Consider the following 20,218-nt stretch of genomic DNA (forward strand, 5'->3'; position numbering starts at 1 on the left):
TTTCATCGCAGGCCTGTGTTATCAATGAATTCTTTTCGAATGTATTATAATATTTAAATTAATAAAGTATAATAATATTTAAATTTCTGTGTAATATTTTTTAATTAATTTATGAGAATTGTTAGTATACTGTAAAAATAATCCCGTAAAATTTATGGTATATCTGCCCATGAGTTTGTGCAAATCCGTAAACCTTACAAAGTTAATCAGTTGCTACAATGATTTTAACCATACAAGAACAGGTTTTTTCTGTAAAAATTACGAAAGAAATTCGTAATTTAGACTGTTTTATCTCTCTCTCTCTCCCTCTCCCTATATATATATATATTACAGAGACGAAACACGTTTCTATTACAAAAACAAGAAGTCTCTGCTGTCTCAACAGACTTTAACCAAATGCAAAAGGAAAAAAAGTTTTTTTCTATGAAAGTTATGAAGTAAATCTGTTCTCGCATCAGTTGTTAATATTTTCTGATAGCAGAATTTGTATCGATCAGTCATCGCTTTGATTCGAACCTGGGTCACTTCATTGGGAGCTGTGCGCTGTGTGCCATAAGTCACTTCGGCTTAAGTGTTTTATTATGAAAAATTGTGATAGTAAGAGTTTCGCTTCAGTATTGTATCAATTTAGCAGAAAGTAAAATCACAGTTTTATTTATACGATGTTCGAAACTATAAAATCATTGCCTTAAAAAATCAAGTATAGAAAATATTCGTAAATTTATTGGTATAGTTAAGGTAAAGTTAGAATACGAAACGGAAAACTGCATGTCAAAAACTAGAATTTCAAATGACGGTTTTTATCCATTTGTGATAAGACTGAAAAACAGAGAAAAACCGTTTAGTCAACAAAACAGCTTTAAACAATAAATATACGGTGAAATTCCGAAAAAAAACGATATTTTTTACAGTGTATTTCAAGTAAAAATATGTTTAAGTACTGTTGGATTTAGATGTCAATGCTATTTTTATAATATTGCAGTAGAAATTCACGTACTTTTAAGTCAAATGAGTTACTGTTTCGGTAAATGATTATTTTTTCTGTCTATTCCCTTTTAGGAGACGGCGGTGTTATTTTCGATGGTTCTATACAAACTCCACTAGTTAAATCGGAGCCATCCAGACAATTAAAGTAAGTTTTTGAACTTAGATTTGTTGAACATTTTTACACCCTTAGTTCACTTTGTTTTACATTAACAAAAATTTTATCTACTATGAAAATGGTTTAGCATCAAAATATTAGAATTAGATTTTTTTTCCTTGCATGAGTGTGATTTTAATTAATTTTTTTCTACTTTGAGTGCGATAATAATTGCAATTTTGATTCAAATAATTGCAAAGTTTGTAACTGGAAACTAATTCCCACTACAAATTTAGGGCTTGGAAAGCACATGGGCTTTCCAAGGGGCTAAATATAGGGTACTACCCTATATTTTTAAATTCACAATATCGATCGTTCAAAGTTTTTATCCTCAAACTAGTAAGTTTAAGTTTAAAAATCCAAAAAAAAGGAGAAAAAAACTAAACTGTTCCGAGTCTAGTTTTACAACAACGTGCAGTTTAACAAAGCGAAGTATAACTTGTATTATAATTAGTGCATTTCGCGTATATTTCGTTTTCGATTACGTGTACTTAATAAAACCTAAGGGGAAATTTTTCGGGAGGAAAAATTTTTTCTCTTTAAACTCCTAATAATTCCAGCTTTACAGTGCGCAAATACACTAAATTACACCCGAAATAACCTGTGATCTGATGATCGGATTTTCACGTACTGAGACTGAAGCTTAATGGTTCGAGATAACCTTAGATATACTTAATAACCAGTGCACGTGATCTGTTAAGTTACGAAATCGGACGAATAAGCTTACTATCTCCGAATAAAATTATCTTTTTCGACGAATTAGCATTTTTGACTCCTATTTGATGACTATTTTTGACTGAAGTATTTTGAGGCTATAGTTAAGGCAGGAGAGCAGTCGGAAAATTTAGAACCCTAAATGTAATTCTTATTTTTCGTGTATTTCTCTATATCTCTAGAACTATCAGAAACATTTTTTTATGTAAAAAATAATTCAATAAAAAATAGAACTTTAATGCTTATTACTGACGAAGTACAAACTTTAAACAAAATCGGCTGAATAGTTTCTGGTATAATCAGGTTTAAGGAAGTCTTTCACTGAAAGTTTGATTTCCCGTGAACTAACTCGACCAATATTGAAATCTCGAGCATATAGTGACAGAAACATTCATATATTCAAGTAATTAAAAAGAAGGAAATGACGAAATGCAATTTTAAAAACTAAGTTTTTCAAGTGGATTAAAAAAGAGAAAATATATTTACTTTCCTTCCTCAATTCAAGGGAAAAAAGTAATATTCATCACTTTCTTGCCATTTATTACAGCCGAAAATTATCGCAAACCCCACACGTCTTTTAAAAGTGATAAGCGTAGCTTTTTTTCATTTAAGTGTGACACAGATTGAATTATTTTTTCTCATTTACTTCAAGAACGTAGTTTTCGAAGCCTTACATTATTTTAATTTCAATAAGGGTTCTGAATAAAGACACTGTGGAAATGAATCAATGCATTCATATTCTATAGAAAAGCTAAACGTTATCTAATAGTTGACATTAATGCTGACAATAAGGGAAATGGAAGCACTATTGACCTCTGCAAGCTGTGTCAGCCGTCAGCTGTAATTGAATGACATGTGTCATGAAACGTATATTGCCGTTCATACATAACTTTCGATAATATCCACGAACCGTTATTACGGCTATATTTGCGTGTGAATATGTCACGAATGAAATTGTTATTGCATTGGACCGTGCCATCTACAGACTCAATGCAATAACATATAATTATGATTCATCACGTGACCTTGTGTTGCAGCGAGAGATAAATACGTTAGGTTGTGATTCATGATTGTAATGTTTTGTTTGGCTTCAAAAGTCACAGTTAGGGTATATTTTGTAACATTATACACACCATTTAAATTATCTGCCTTTTAAAAGTGAATACAGTTATTTTCGATTCAGTTTAAACACATTTTTTGATGCTGCTGAATTATCACTTAAGTTTAAAGTGTGCAATGATGCACTGACTTTATGTTTACCCTTTCATTATTTGCATCTGCACTTGATTCTGAAATTTGTAAAATATTTTACAAATATATACCTGATAAAGATTTTCAATATTTTAGTTAAACAAATTTTTTTCGAATGCCACGTTTTTGAAAACTAAAGAACAAATTCTGAAAAATCTTGAAGTGGATAAACACATATTTTAGACATTTTTATGAATCATACAATCAATACCGATCAAACAATGTACTTTAGAATTTAGCACGTTTTTTCGATTAAAACTGCTGAAACTGCTTTCGATTAAACTTATCGCATAGCTTTAATTGTCTCGAAATTGAAATTATATGCTCTTAATATTAATATGAGACAAAATTAATATGATATTCTGTAAAAATCCAATGACAAAAGCGTGCAACTTTAGTCCTTCAACTTCAAACGGCATCCCCTTAGAAATGAACTGCTCTATACCATTTAAAGATGAAAGAAGGTATTAGATACATACTGGCCTTCTTCTTGAAATAAAAACAGCTAAAACAACAAGAACAGCTTGTTTTCGATTTCAAAATTTGGGAAATCAAAAATAAAATATTACCTTTATGATAGCTAAATGCATTTTAAAACGTAAATCAATGCAAAGTTTGTCATTATTTGCATTACTTCTTATTTTTTATTATTACATATATTCATTAATTTTTTCTAATTTTTAGGATAGATTTTTATGGTCTGCAGATAATTACAAATTTTACATCTTTCATATTAGAAAAATTGTCTGTTTAGAAATTACTAAGAAAAGACACGTACACCGGACAAATGCATACTGTTCAATTTTACTTTACCTTAACCAATGATATAAAGAATACCGGGCAAGAGCAGCATACAGGGTAATGGACCTTAAATTATGCAAAAGCAACAATTGTAAGGAATACCGGGCAACAGTACTTTACATAAACATCGGTAATGAAAATATGGTGCATTTTGTACCATAAGGACTTGCACTGCATGCTTTTTGCAGTTAAATCTCGAATTTTTGTGATTGTGTGATGGCTTTTTTGTCATCCGACTCAGTTTCAATTCGTATGGCCAATTGCGTACCTGTACCGGACGTTAACGCCCCCACTAGTGGTCTATCAATGAAAGCTTATCGTTTTATTTTCATTAAGCTTCGATTAATCTGACGATTAGTTGAGATTTAAATTATCTCAATTTAAATGAGTAACTGTCTTCGAACTTTTAGGAAATATTGTTGTTTTTTTATTTTACAAAATTTGATCAGTTCTAGATTCTTTTGTCACCTTGATTGTTTAGTGTGGATACTTGATTTGTATCTTTATAAGTAAAATTTTCTCTAAACGAAAAAATACCTTACAAACTAAGGTAAACAATGTTAAAGGGCACAAAAATATTATTAGAAGCTGACAGCTGTTTCGGATGCTCAAAGGGCAACCTTCATCAGTGCAACAGAAAAGTTCATCAGTTCATAAGTCCTTTCTGTTGCACTGATGAAGGTTGCCCTTTGAGCATCCGAAACAGCTGTCAGCTTTTAATAATATTTTTGTGCTCTTTAACGTTGTTTACCTTAGTTTGTATTTTAGCACAAAGGTCGCCTACTTTTGTATAAGAAAAAATACCTTTATCGATAAATTTCGCTTTTTAGTTCATAGCTTTTTTTATTTCAATTTATACCTACCTATATTACCAAAGCATCGTTGGCGTCAATAATAATAATATGGCAATAGAATAAAAACTAGTTGAATATGAAAGTACGTGCAATAGACATTTTTTAATAAAATATAGCTATAATCAAGGAAATATTATTGATGTTATCTTTAAAATATTTGAAAAAAATAGAATTGTCTATAATTAAAATTAAAACAATGGCTAACGCTTAACCAGTTAGAAAATTTAGATTCAGTTTTGTCTCATTCCACTCTAACTGTTTGTAGTAGAATGTTCGAATGTGGACAGTGACCTTCTCCGTTCTTCGAACTATCAGTATGTTAAATTTCATCATTCTCTGTCGGACGGTTATTTAAGTCGTAAAAGACAAACAAACAGAGACACATAGACATTCATTTATATTGACTAATAAACTTGATTATTAAAACACTTCGTAGAAATGTTTACGAAAACTCCGACTAATGTTCATTATAATAGTTAAAATGCTTTTTGTCAAAGCAATTTTTCCATTGAAACATTCAGTTCTTGCAGAAATTTTTACAAGTCTCTTCAATCAATAGGTTTTAAGAGTAGTTATCAACTCCCAGCTATCCGAAATTCACAATAAAATTAATCGTAATAAATCTAATCCATTCCGTTTATCGCTTGTAACGCGGGGAAGTTAAATATCATTTCCAAGCTAAATAAATGTCTGCTGAACTAAAACGGAATGTCTTTTACTTGCTTTTGAGGCAACAATAGCTATTCAATACGCTTCGAAAGAGCAATTTTAAATGTTTGATAATGTCTGCAACCCATTACTTACTTTTATAGCTTTGAATATATTCATTTAATAGTCAGACCTTATAAGCAATTATTGAATATGATTTATTTCAATAAAAGTTGAGATAGTTATAATTTAGTTAATTTGAATTATGAGCCATCTGAACACATTTCATTTATATGGTTAAATATTTCATATTCCTTCAATTGATGTTAGGGTGTTACGAAGATTTATAAACAATTATTAAATATAATTTATTTCAATATATAGTTATAGTTGAGACAGATGGAATTTGGAGATAGTGCAAAATATTCATTTCTACATAATATGTCAATGCATATCTCAAATAATGTTCAGTTCATTTTAAGCCAATAATGATAAATGTTTCAGAAAATTTTATTTGAAATAATAAAAGATATACGTATATACAGTGTGCAATAAGGTCTAATACGCTTTTACATTTTTAGTGCAATAATACAAAATAAATTACCCAAAACTTTTGAATTAAATTAAAGTAGCAATCACTTAGTGATTTAACAATAAATGCTTCTGAATAATTTCGCCCTTTACTTTTTTAACAAGCTAAAGTCTCTTTTCAAATCTATCACACGGCTTCCATCGGAATTATTTGCCATATCTTTAAAATTACATTTTTGAATTAGCTCAGATTTTATTTTATTTTATATTTTATAACCGTCGTTGAATAGCAGACCCAATTTTTGAGTTTATGACTATTAATGTTCAACACCGCAGCCTTGTAATTTTGAACCCAATCCAGAAGACAAAGGCACTCCTGGATCAAGTATTGAGCGAAATTTGCCTTCGTGGAGGATTTTTTGATTAAACTAAGCCGTATTTACGTTACATTAAGAGGAAAACCCCGAATACCTCCCACTGTCAGCCTGTTGGCAAGGAGACTCTAACCCGTAATCCGTCTACCACTGAGGATATTTTACGTCAGTACTGTAGTCGGTGCTCGCCGAGTTTGGAATTCGAATCCACCAACTATCGCTGGGATAGTACCCAGATCACCTCGTTGGGAGGCGAAAGCTCTATCTCCTAAGCCACCACGGCTCATTCGCTCAGATTGGGGATTTTTTAATTATTTAGAGCACTTATCAAAAAAAGCAAGCAAGTTCTGATCGGGAAAGCTGGGAGGCCATTCATTCTTTGAAAAAAAGTCAACTGAATGCTTACTGGAACTACACATACCGTGTGGGAAGGAGCACTATCTTGCTGTAAGCGAAATTATTCCACTTTATCTCTACTTGGCAGTAATTGTTTTCCAAAACCACAGTTTCTTAATATTGGGCATTGATTTTTACACCTTTTCAATGAAAACAAACGGGAGTTCACTTCTTTTTGAAATAGCCTTCCCCCAAACAATCACATTTTGATAACGCGGAGCATAATGCTGGCATTCCCTTAATAGAAATTGAAAACATTTCATTATTTTGGGAGTTAAGACTTTTCAGTAAAAACAATAGTTTCTCGTCTTAAAAGTCACACTCGTCCATAGCATGCCATGCAAGAATTTCTTCACCCCTCTGCTTCTTTTTCATCTTAACAGATTCTGAAAATCTTTGAATTTCGGTTTTTCTATAAACTTTTTACCCACTGTCCTTTGAATATGTAACATTAATCCTCTCAATATTTTAAACTCTCGGGCTAGATTTCTTGTTGATCATTGTCCGTTTCACCGAATCTTTTCCTTGACCCTTTCCCTATTTCTTTTCTCGACCAGACCATAGTCTGCCAGATCTCCTTTTGTCATCGACTGAAGACATCTCATTATACTTTCTGATAGTTTAGTAAAATAATGATCCCCTCCACCCCCAGGACATTCAAGACTTTGGAAATATTATCCAGATACTCTCCTTTGATTAATTTTTTTTTTATCACAATTTATCTAAATGATGATAATTTCAAAATCTTTGAGAAAATTATACCAATAACATCACATCACTTAAAACTATAAGCATTGCTTACAATTTGCTATTGACTCATCTAACTTAGACTGGACATGCACTGTTAGAATTTTCATCATAAAATTACAGTAAAATAACCGGCAATAGTCTGTTCCTCCAATTAACTGTAAATTTTCCGGTAAAGAACATTTATTACCTATACGGTTTTGAAACCTTTTACAACTAAGATGGTTAAGAAACCGAATACAGAACTATACGGTTTCTTTACCATTTGCAACTAGCATGGTTTTTAAATCGTATAAGAAACTTACTAGACTTTTTTGTGCTGAGCAGCTTTTTGGGACTGCTATCTATGCGTGAATGAGATTACCGTATTCTAATAGTGCAATATCACAATTTGGGGAGAGCTGGACACTGGAAACTTTTTTTCTGTTGAAGGGAATGTAGGGAATATTGTGGTGTCAATTCTAGGACTCGAACCCCCGTTCTATTGGTCATGCAGCTGGGCCCTCTCAGCTCTAATATGAGCTTAGCTGCAGGGTACTAAGTGGTTCATTAGGTGGGTATGCAGGTACGAAAAAATTCTGTTTGTTTAACTGCATTAGGTGAAAGTTAACAAACGATTTTTCTGACAGTTAACAGTTTGAATAACATCTTATTTATGGTAACTTGACTATTTCGCTTGAATATGGTAAAACAACAATTAAATAAATTGCTATTTAACCATTTTTTCCGAGAAATTTCTAACCGAGTGCAAAAAAAGCTAGTTTGATCTGTGTAACAATATTCTACTTTTACTTCTACATAATATTTATTAAACGAAGTGTCTTGCTTTATAAATCTGTTCATTTGTGCTCATTACGTTCATTTTACTTTGAACATTCTGGTCAATGTATTGCATTCTGATTTAAAGCAAGTTATTTCTATTTTAACAGGTTAGAATCACCTACAAGAAAATTGAGAGTTCTTGCTCCAGAAGGTGTAGGCATTGAATCTCGGGCAGGGGATATCAGCGCTACTTGCCTTAAAGACTTCAAATTAGAATCAAAAGAAGGCAGTGTAAGTATCACTTCAAAGATCTTTCTCAAAATGATATTTTGACTTCAAAGCTCATCTATAGAACTCTGAAAATAATTGCATCTCATGTAAATAATTGCGAATCATAACACACTGTTACGTTATATACTGCGATTTTTCAACCATAATAACTAAGGTCAGATAAGTAAGATGAATAGATAATTCTAAATAACTGAATCAAAAGGTTTCACTTTAATATTCAAATTATTGTTTAAAGCATTAAGTCACAATATTGAGTAACGACGAATCAAGATATCTATTAGATTTTTTTTATTTGTTTTGTCGTATTTGCTGTATGAAATTTAAAAAAGAGGAGAGAGTTGAGCAGATAATTTTTATTAAATTGTTTACAGTATTGATTGGTTATAAAATTTATAAATGGTTTTTTCTCTTTCTTTTTAAAATTCAAGTTATCTCTTTAGTCATTTCAATGAGAGTTCCTGGTATCTAACTCTCAGTTAGATAATTTAAAAGCGTTGAATTGATAGTTAAAATAAGGTAATAATGCTTCATATTGTGTTTTAATATACATTAATTAAATAAAAATTAAATATTCGTATAATTCGATATAAATCGTTACCCTTTATTCTGTACTATTGCTAATATCTAGCAAAATGTCGAATTAAACTAAATCTTGCTCAATCTTATAATGTCTCAAAAACTCTAAGTTTATTAATTTATTAATTATAATTTTTATTTTATGTATTGAAGCTTTAGTAGTGATACACTGGTTAAAACACCCTGTAACAGAACCGAATAATATCGCTTTTACGACATGTTCATTTTATATTGTCTCCTTACCTCAAAGGGAATAAACTCGCTCAGGAAATATCGTACTTATGGGCAATGCCGACAAAAGAAGAGCTGCACAGGAGCTGGCTATTTTACGCAGCATTATCGTGATGAAATGCAGTGTTTTCAAAACCGAAATTCTAATCAAACGTTTGAAGTTTATAAGAACTCCAGAAATGGAACGGTTATAGTAGTTTTCGCGTACGACTTTGACGCTGTTAATGTACCGCATATAATTACCCCCAACAACAGATTTTATTTTGAACAGCCGAGAGAATTTCGGGTTTAAGACTACCAATGTTCAACTTCGTAGCCTTGTAATTTTGAACAAAAGAGAAGATTGGGAGAAATTTGACTTCGTGGAGAACTTTTTGATGGAAGTAGCCCGCATTTGCGTTACATGGAGAAGAAAACCATGAAAACTTTCCGCAGGTAGCGGCAAGTGGATATACATGATCCATCTACCACTGAGCATATTTTACGTCAGCATTGTGGTCGGAGCGATCCAAATGCGGAATTCGTATCGACCAGCAATGGATGGGATTCGAACCCGGTTCACCTGATTAGGAGACAAGCGCTCTATCCTCTGAGCCACCAGGACTCCAACAACAGATTGTCAAAGCGCAATATTTCTGTGGTTCAATATTTCTATTTATTTTTAAAATTCAAACTACAACCTACATTTGGGGATACTTTGAGCAGAAACCAAAAACAATTTTACCAGGCAATGATAATTGAGAGGGCAGATAATGTCACCTTTCTCTATTTATTTTTTGTAATATTTTTATTATTTCTTCTAATATGATTTGATTCGGTCTCTATGAATGAGAAAGATAGATTCGAAAAGACTTAGAGCTAATATTTCTTATAGTTGTTCTTCTTCAAGTTAAAATTTCCAAAACTAGTATTTCTGAGAGCAACATGTAAAAGTTTGCTTTTATATTGTGCATTGTTCATTAACTTAAAAAGAATTTGAAACTCAAAGTAATTTTTGTAATGCATTTATTAAAACTGAAAGTTCGAGATTTAAAACTTGAAAGAGCTTACAAAAATTCGTTACACATTTACGAAATCATTTGTCAAAAAATTTAATATTTTTTCAATTTAAAGAAAAATTAATTAAATGTAAATGTATTAAACGAACGGTATTTGTAAAAAATGACAGTTACACCTATTTTAAGAAATTCTAGTAAGTTTTGAAAATTATTAAAAGAAACTTTTAACACTTGTCTTTTAGAAAATATGAATATTAAAATTTTCTCTAATTTAGTGTTAAGGAACAGACTTAATAATATTTTATTTTTGTTGAGAAAAATCAAAATCTTTATTTTCTAAATTCTAAACACTCTATGTGTTCCAAAAGATTTCGCGAATTGAAATCATTATCGGTTTTCGGCTTAACAAGTCCATTTGTTTGCTAATTTTAACTATATATTGGAATTGCCTTGCTTTTGTGTTGTTCTTGTTACGGATTTAACATGATATATTGGAAATGTACAATCAGTTTCCGTTTAATTTCCAATATCAGAATGGATTTCGATTCTTTGCAATGTTGGAGTGGAAGTAATTAGTTTAGTGAATTAGTTTTCTGATTTCATCTCCGATAAGTTATTCTATTCGAAATCTCCAGAGAGTAGACAAAGGGGTGACATAAAAATATTCAAAACTGTCTTTTGTTTTTAGTTTTAAATAAATGAAGCACACAAAATAGATTTGCAAATCACATAATTTTTATTGATTGAAAATATTTATATAGCAATAGGATATAGCAATTTTTTAGAAGAAAAAAGTAAATTTTCCAATTCCAGATTTTTAGTTTCATAAAAATTTTGAAATTCATGATGGAAAGATTTTTGTATTTTATTACATTCGGACACTTTTTTATCCAGGAAGTAACTTTAGATTTATTTTATTGTCCTTTGCTTCTCTGGGCTGCTCGTAGACTAATGACCGAAAAGTCGGAGACAGTCATAAGATAAAAAGAAGTGGATTTGAAGAAATATCATTGATGGCTGCTTGATTCGAATTCAGCTCCCAGCCGATCGCAGTGTCAGCGTAAAATATTCACACTGGTAGGCGGTTCATGAGTTAGAATACCCCTGCCATTGTGACTTTCCTATCCATGTAAAGCAAATGCAGGTTAGTTCAATCAAAACGTTCTCCACGAAGTTTGCTTGATTCAACACTGCCTGATTCAAGAGTTTCTTTGTCTTTTGGGATGGGTTCAAAATTGTAAGGCTACGGAGTTAAACATTGATAATGGTAAACTCAAATTTGGGTCAGTTGTTCGACGCGGTTACAAAATAAAATATATTTCTTTCGGCTACCATTGAGGTACCGCAGGTTCGAATTCTAGCATTTTCTGGTCTATATCGAATAGTCGATACGAGTTAATATTGGGGCTCGTTAAATTTTTCTAATTTGGAAAATTCGACTCAACACGAATGTCGTTTGACTTTCAAAGCGACAAGCTTTATCTCTATAGGAGATCAAAATCGTGATTCCATGTCCTCGGATCACGTTCAGGCATGTTTTCCAGACCGTCGTCAATAAACCAAAGGACTAGTCAAGTGCGGCGTAAATAAAGCAATACTACTACTACTACGAACTCTGTTACCGGCCACAATGCTGAAGTAAAATATTCTCATTGATAGATGGACCATAGGTGAGAATCCTTTGACTTAAGTCATGAAAAGTTTTTGTAGTTCATGTAGCGTAAATGCTCTATCAAAAAGTCCTCGGCGAAGACTAGTTTGTCTCAATGCTTGATCCAGGAGCTCCCTTGTCTTCTGGTTTGGTTTCAAAGTTACAAGGTTACAGAGAACATTGATAATCGTTACATTGATAATAGTAAACTCGAAAATAGGTCTGCTGTGCAATATTACTTATAAAAGAAATAAAACACATTAGTTCACAGTTTTGAAAACCCTGGGGAGCTCATGACTCCTCCATCACAACAAATTTGTGTTCGTCAACAAAACTAACTAGCATTTTGTATTTTGTGAAGAAGAAAATGACGTAATCCTACCGAATTTTTCCTAACGGTTATTTTTAAGTTTATCACTGTGAATATTTTGTACCAATTATCTGATTATCTGATATTATCTGATCTTAAAATAACCTCACTTTAACAAATAATTTTCTAATAAAATTAAAAATATCGATAATTATTGACATTACTTGGCGAAAAATCATAAACCACATTTTCAAGGAGTGCTTAAGGTAAAAACTATCTAATTTCTACATAAAAATTAGATACTATTATGTGTTTTGCTGTAATCTAATGGAATATCCGAAAACTTGTAAAGTACGTATCTGGAAATAATGCTTAGAATATTTGTGTAAAATTGGCCCTTCGGAAAAATGTGGATAATCAGAATAATATTGCTCGCAGCCCTATTTAACAATAAAAACCGTAGTAAAGGTTAATATTAATTTACTTCCCAGGGAAATGGGCCATCCCTTTTACTGTTAACAGGAGAATAACTGTAATCTAAAATGAAATGCCCATGCTTAAATGGTATGTACTTTTTTAATAAACAAATTATGTTCAGGCAGACTTAAAATACCTGAATTAAAAACAAATTAATCATTCAATTTTGACATTTCATTGCAAAATGAAAAGTTTTATGCATATCTTTTGAAAATAATATCACTGCTTTTCAAAATGTCCTATCACGACATTTTAACTAGTGTTTAAAAGTAAAAATGAATTTCGATCAATTTTTCATTTCTAAAAAAAGAAGATATCATTAAATTTCTCTTTTGTTGGCATAACCTGGGTTTTCCAGTGTATCCACGGCACTTAGTCTAGATTTGATCTATTAATCACATTTCACTATTTCCTGCGTTTTTGAAGTAAAAGTAACTCTCCATTTTTATATACTTCAAGGCAGTAAAGAAGTAATGAGTAAATCCATGCTTTATCGTAATTACACCATAATTTTACGTTAAGGTGATTACTCTATAATTTTACCGTTGCAGCCATCCCATAAGACTCAATATAGCTCTCGACATTGATTGATAGAGCGGTATGTTCGACTATAATTTTTATCTACGTGTGTCTGCAAGAGGGTAGATGTAGCTCAGTCATTATTAGTTTTAAAGTAATAATTTTCAAGATTGTGTAGATAAAATTTTACTGAATCACTTCTTTTTGAAATATAAAATATTCATTAAAGTTTAGAAATGTACTGTGTTTTGTAAAACTTTAAAAGAAAAAAACAAATATCCATTAGTGGCTTTATTGTGTAAAATTTCTGATTGTGTTTTTGCAAGAAAACCATGCATCGCGTTCGAGTAAAAAATTGCTTTGATTTTAATGTTATTTGAAATTTTTTTATAGCAGTGAATATTTGTCAGTTACTCTATTAGACATGAGCAATTCTATAGTAATTTTTCAAGTAGTTTTGATAAATTCATAGCGATAGTTGGTGAATTTCTTTATGGTGTTTTAAACAATCGTTTTGTAATGATCATCAAATCAGAACCTTACTATGTAAAAAAAGGAGTTCTCAAAATTGAGTAAAAATGCACTAAAATAGTTTCGAATCGTATATCGTTAATTTTGAGAATCCTTTCGCCACGAAATCCCAAACGCGAACTCTCAAATACTTGACAAAAATGTTTCCTTAACATGGTACTTCATCGCTGTCAAGGAATTAGATTCATATCAGAAAAATTCCGGGTTCAAATCCAGCTTCGGACGTGGATGTAATTAATCTTTTCGTTCCATCTGTTCTTGTAGGGGTAGCGATGATTCACCTACATGGTATTCACGATAAAGTGATTAACTATGCCACCCGAATTTGTCTTTTAAATAAATAAAATAAAATGGCGAAAGATGTTTTTACTTTTGACGAAATCCATTGAAGAAGTAGTGATAGTTATTTCGTCATTTAGACAAAATGTTCACGAGGAATATACACCAGAAAATGATTTCGTCAAAGCGAAGAAAGTTTCGTGAGGTTCGAATATCCAATTTTTACAATGTATGAACATAATAGAATAAAAATACAGTTTGAAAATATAGAAAGTTATAAGTCTTCAAGACGTGATGTTAATATAGATTTCTAGTTAAAAAAAGTCTCATTAATTAAGCGATGTCTGCTTAATATTTATTTTGCATTTAGTGTTTCAAAATTTGCATTTTTCTTTTATCCAAAAGCAGGCAGATTCAACTCTTAAAATGTTTATTAACAATAAAACATATTTTTTTACTAGTATTTCTATTTATTATGTTATTCGTTTTTAAATATTCACTATTCGGACTTACATGGAGAAAAAATGCATGTGCTATTTTCTTAAAAATATTATAGACAGGCCGGAGGTTAAAATTTTTTTCACCTTCTTATAATTTTTGTCATGTTGAATTTTCTTATAATTTTTAGTATGTTGAAAAAGCTAGAAATGACTAACATATTTTTCTGAGAATGCTAGAGAGACTAAATTGATTTCATCACATTTTATTAAAAATCTCATGCAAAAAAAGTGTTTTAAAGTTACTTTTTTATTTCACAGATCTGGCTTGATTCCGAACACGTTCTTCTTCGCAATTTACGGACTGTCTTACCAACCAGTAGAGGAGGTCAATCCTATCATGGGATCTACGCCATGTGCTCCTGTGAAAACGGTCGCCTGTTCCTCTCAGCTCCTGATGGACATTGCCAAGCAGATGAAGTAGTCTGTCAGTGACCACAAGCATAGATCTAGTTTCCGTAAAACAACAGCATTAGATAGCTACTGGACAATTAAGACCTCCGTGTTTGCAGTCGTAGCATCTGCAAGGAATTAAACTATCAAAGATTTTTTCACATTTGACATAAACTTTTATAAGATTTTTTTTACTACACGTACGTAACTCTGAATGGGAACAAAGCGCGCAATATGATCAAAGTTGACTAACTAAATGTTTAACTATCGTAATTATTTTTTATTATTAGCATTATTCATTAGTAGTTTTTTTAAAACAAAAATTAAGGAACAACAGAATCAATCATAATGGTAAGTGGAAGAACGTATAATGTTGATGCTGCACAAATTAAGTATGCAATGAAAAGTTTTATTTAGTATTCTTTTTAAGCTTTATTTTCTGTCGGGGAAAGGGGGGTAAGACTGGTTAGCTAAGATTCGAAGGCATGCTGGAGCAAAACTGTTCGACCTAGAAATTGTTAGGTTTAATGAAGAAATTCATTGTTTAGTTGCATACAATATATCACTCCTAAAAAGTCATAGATGCACAATTTTTTTAATGAAAGATTTTATTTCTATAAAAATCCAGTCAAGTAAGACTGGGTACACATACTAATTCTATGGTAAATTTATAAATACTTGAATTTCAGCGAAAAGTAGCAGAATTTTTATTTTATCTGACAATTCAAGAATATTATGCATGTAATTTACATAAGTAATGAAGTTATCTTCTTCTTCCGCTGTACTGCAGCTTTCGTGAGCTCAGTAGAGGCACACATCAAATTGAAGGGGACCACAATAAGGAGGTATCTGGTCTTACCATGAGAGAAGAGATTATCGATACGTACCAAAACAGGGCAACTACAGGTATAAATCCTTTTTGTCTGTTATGGTATGAATTCTTAATAAACAAATAGTAAACTACGAACAGTTTTTATAGATGTAATGGCTAATAAATACGGCAATTTTAAAACAAAAGAACAGTAAAAAGTTCAATTTTACGCCAACATTGTAGGTCCTTTTTGACTAGTAACGTGTACTTCAGAGTTTTTCTACTTAGAAACAGAACTAATTTCGACGCAATCGAGGTAACCAGTCTTACCCCACTCTTCTATATGTATTTAGCGTAAAAGGCTCTTTTATTGTTGAAAAATTAAACCTTGCAAACTATTTAACGGTTGAATTAAAAGTTAATAATTTGAGAAGGTAATATTTTGAAACAAGTTTAAAAAATACTTGATCTTCTATTTTAAAAAGCTGTAAAAATAAATAAATAGACAAAATATAAAATTACACTTCCCAGTAAATTCCTGATGATTTTCTATTTTTATTATAGAACATCAGTCATTAGAAATTGATACATTAATAGTTTTATTATGAACAATTATTACACTGAAAAGTTTTATAATGAGTTATTATTACAAATTACCTCGTGTCGTTTTGAAACTAACAAATCTAATTTTCATAAGTCCATAAAAAATAATTCAGGCATTTGATTTATAGTAGATAGTTCGTTTTGGAAAAAAAATGACTCTGATTGTTTCAGAAAATTTTATAGCCATACATAACTTTGCTTCCGAAATAATTTTAGATTGAATGGCATGATTTTGAATGACTTTCTTAATATAAGCACGAAAGTCATACCTGTTTTACATAAAAAAGATAGTGAACTAAAAAATTTAATTTAAAAGCACTTATTTAAGTCATAATTTTGTGATATTTTTTTCTTCAAATTTCGAACTTTTTTGTCTCTGCCTTTATATTTATTTCTTTACTAAAAAAAAATTAAAAAAAAATTTTTTGTAAATAAATTATTCAAAAAAGGAAGAAAATTAACAGAAATGTTTCTCAAAGAAAAATTTTAAAATACACAATACAAAAACTAGCGAAAAATATGAATGACTTTTGTAAAAATTACATGGCTTTAAGAGAGCAAAACGATAATTTTAAACAGCTTAAAAGTGGTCAATGCGTTTTATTAGTTTTCTTAGGCTTCCAGCATGATTAAAGTAATTCCAATAAGATCAATTAAAAAATAGCTTTTCTTATGAAGGCTTTTTTGATTAATGGGATAGCTTAGTATATGTTGAGTGCAGAGTCTTAAAGTCAAACTGGCGTATCCTCCTATTTGCGGTACAAACTGTTTGGCAGCAGAAATAAGCTGGATATGTTCTATTTTTTGAGATTAGACAGATATGCTCGCATGGAAGGGATTCCCTTTGCCGTTAGGCTAACCGTGGTAGGTTTTCCTCTCCATTTAAAGCAAATGCTGGTTAGTTCCATCTGAAAGTCCTCCACGAAAGCGAGCTTCTCCCAATACTTGATACAGGAATTCCCTTGTCTTCTGGATTGGGTTCAAAATTGCAAACCTATGGAGTTGAACATTGGTAGTCGTAAACCCGAAATTGGTTTGGCTGTTAAACGATGGTTATCAAATAAAATAAAATAAAATATAGAAATGAAGCTAATTGCAACTGCATTTTTTAAAATTTTGAGTTGGTCCACTATTTCAAGAAGACCTTCATAAGATACCGCAATTTTTTACAATAAATTAATTTTTTGCTTCAAAATCATCACCTGTAATAAGCTGATCTTTTGTTTTACACTTGATTTACAGATACTCAGGCAGTTACAAACGTGAACACTTATAAAATGATTTAAATTAAATATAGATACATGCACGAGTGCCATCTAGAGATTGAGTTCCAAATGGCTCGTAAAAGAAGCAAAACATAATTACTTGCAGAGATATACTGCAAAGTATATATTGAAAAAGATATATTTGGAAGTTATCAAATTTCAGCCATTTCTTAACATTGGAACCATCGTAATTGTAACTCTTTTTATACCATGGAATAGGTTTTCATGAAAAATTATCCTCAAAATCATAAAAAGACTGTCATATTATTGCAATCTATCGCCTGTAGATGGCGCCAGAGTAACATTACCAACGTAACAGACCACCACCATTAGAACCACAGTACTTGTAACACTTTTTATATCGTGGAATAAGTTTTCATAAAAGATTAAACTGAAAATCATAAAAGACTGTTATTATAGTCTTTTATTTTGTAATCTTATAAGACTGTCATATAACAGCAATCTACCACCTGTAGATGGCACCAGGGTAATATTATTTCTGTCAAAGACGCGTCTTTGTCTGTAAAAAAAGTGATACCAGGAAAGGAATTTTATTTCGTGTGTAAGAATAGAGAGAAAGAGAACAACTTTCGATGTAAAAATAGGAGTGTTACTTCAGGACAACACTCTTTCGTGCAAAGAAGTAAGTTCCAGAAAAATAACTGTCACAGAAATTTCAATGGGTGATATTTACTTATCTGCTCTATAGTCTCGATCCTATGGATGCTCCATCCTATTTCAGTGATCTCCATCTGTTCTTGCTCCCAGACAAATTCCTGCCAGGGCATCATTTACACGGGCATGCCTATAGCTGTTACACGCTGGATATATACACAACGCGAACCAGGTGGAGCTTTTTAACTGTTTTTGTTTGATTGCTAACAGTTGCTAATAGTTAAGTTAGTCTGCTAACAGTTAAGTTAGCTATGCTACAAAATAAAAATTTCACTAGTTGTCCATTTCCAGGCAGCAAACTGGACTATAAATAGTTGTCTCACAAACGCTACAATTTCGATGGTCCTTGTAATGACTGATAAAATAGTTTTACATCTCTTGCAATGAATGTTTCGAGGTAATAATGTTTTGTTTATTTTTATGGTCCCGCATAAATTTCTCTGCAATGACGTATATACATTTTCTGTCCTAAAGAACACTTAAACTATTCTCTTCAAATCAAACTATTAATTTATAATATAATTTTTTATTCAGTGCTTTAATTACTAATATTCTTGGTCTAACTGTTTTATTGAAGAATAAACTAAACTGATTAAAATTATTTCAATGAAATGCTGATTGTGCGCAGTAGGATGTTGGTAGACCAAGTTTTATTGGCCAATATGGATTTATACTTTCTCACATAAATAATTGTTGTGAAAAAAAATATGTGTACGTATCTGTGAAATTGAAATACCATAGATGAATTATATAATTGAGCTGTTATAAATTATCAGATTTATGCTGTAAATTTATACATCCGTCCTGTATTTGTAATAAATAGTATATAGAATTACCAATAAAAGCTGATTTTTGTCTAAGAGTTTGTTTTCTGTCATGTTTATATTATTCTATAATTTACGTTTCTATATTTTTATAGTTTTATTTTTCCATAAATGTTTCAGACTAAAATTATCCGAATTAATTTAAAATTTGATTAGTTCTTAATTTCCCGAATATTCTTCCAGAGCAGAAATTATCGCTATACTCGGCGTGAAAACTCTGTTTCTTAGATAGATGTTTCTACGCAAACAGGCTATAAAATTTGGACCGAAAATAACAAACTATTAATTGAACTTATAAGAATCTTATAAGAATTGAACAAAAAAATATTTCTTATAATACATTCAACACTTGCACATCATTAAAAAATTTAAAAAAAAGTTGCACATTGGAATTTATTATGCATTTTAAAAGCATTATATTCAGCTTTATTCTTAACCTGAAATAAAAATTAGAATAAAATTTTGCATAAGGCATGTCCGACCTACTTACTCTTGTGTCTCTCACTTTTTAAACTTAATTTTTTTTGGATCTCATACGATTAAGCTATTTGTTTCAAACTAAAGTTTTTTTTTTACTCAAAAATAAATTTTTTTCTGAAATCATACATGTATAAACTCTGAGCTACAGAATTTCTTTTTCAAAAAACCTTAAAATGAATTTTATAATCATAACTATTTTTATCTATAAACTACGCTGATTTTCGTCTAAGAAAACTAATCCATTCCCTTTATTTAAATTTACATATTAACATCCTATATAAATATTTCATTACTCAACCTATATAAATGTTAAAATCCTAAAAATATAAATAAATACCTATACTTAAAATAATAAACATTATTTCCTTTAAAAATCCTTGCACTTTAAAATGGCCATTAGGGAACTAAAAGCAGTTATACGCTATCCTATTAAGTTCATTTTAATATGCTATTCAATTCAAATATCCTAAAGAAATCGAATTATTGGCTAGAATTGATTGTCCACTATATCGAGTTGAGTTTCTGTTGAGTACTTAGGTCGCTTATCTAAATTGACGCAGATCTAATGGCATCCAAACATTAACACTT

The 20,218-nt window shown here is 30.8% G+C and overlaps 1 protein-coding gene across 1 annotated transcript in view; it reads left to right on the forward strand.

Annotated features, from left to right (window-relative positions):
- The window catches only part of LOC107437653 (delta-sarcoglycan), a 101,320-nt gene extending 82,134 nt beyond the window's left edge, over positions 1-19,186 (forward strand). The window contains exons 6-8 of the mRNA XM_016049731.3: positions 1,060-1,132; positions 8,387-8,510; positions 14,841-19,186. Of these exons, the coding sequence (XP_015905217.1) occupies positions 1,060-1,132; positions 8,387-8,510; positions 14,841-15,014 (371 nt within the window). The 3' untranslated portion in view covers positions 15,015-19,186. The remainder of the gene's footprint in view (positions 1-1,059; positions 1,133-8,386; positions 8,511-14,840) is intronic.
- The last annotated feature ends 1,032 nt before the right edge of the window (positions 19,187-20,218 follow it).

This window comes from Parasteatoda tepidariorum, chromosome 4 (genome assembly GCF_043381705.1).
Source record: "Parasteatoda tepidariorum isolate YZ-2023 chromosome 4, CAS_Ptep_4.0, whole genome shotgun sequence".
NCBI classification, from domain to species: Eukaryota; Metazoa; Arthropoda; class Arachnida; order Araneae; family Theridiidae; genus Parasteatoda; species Parasteatoda tepidariorum.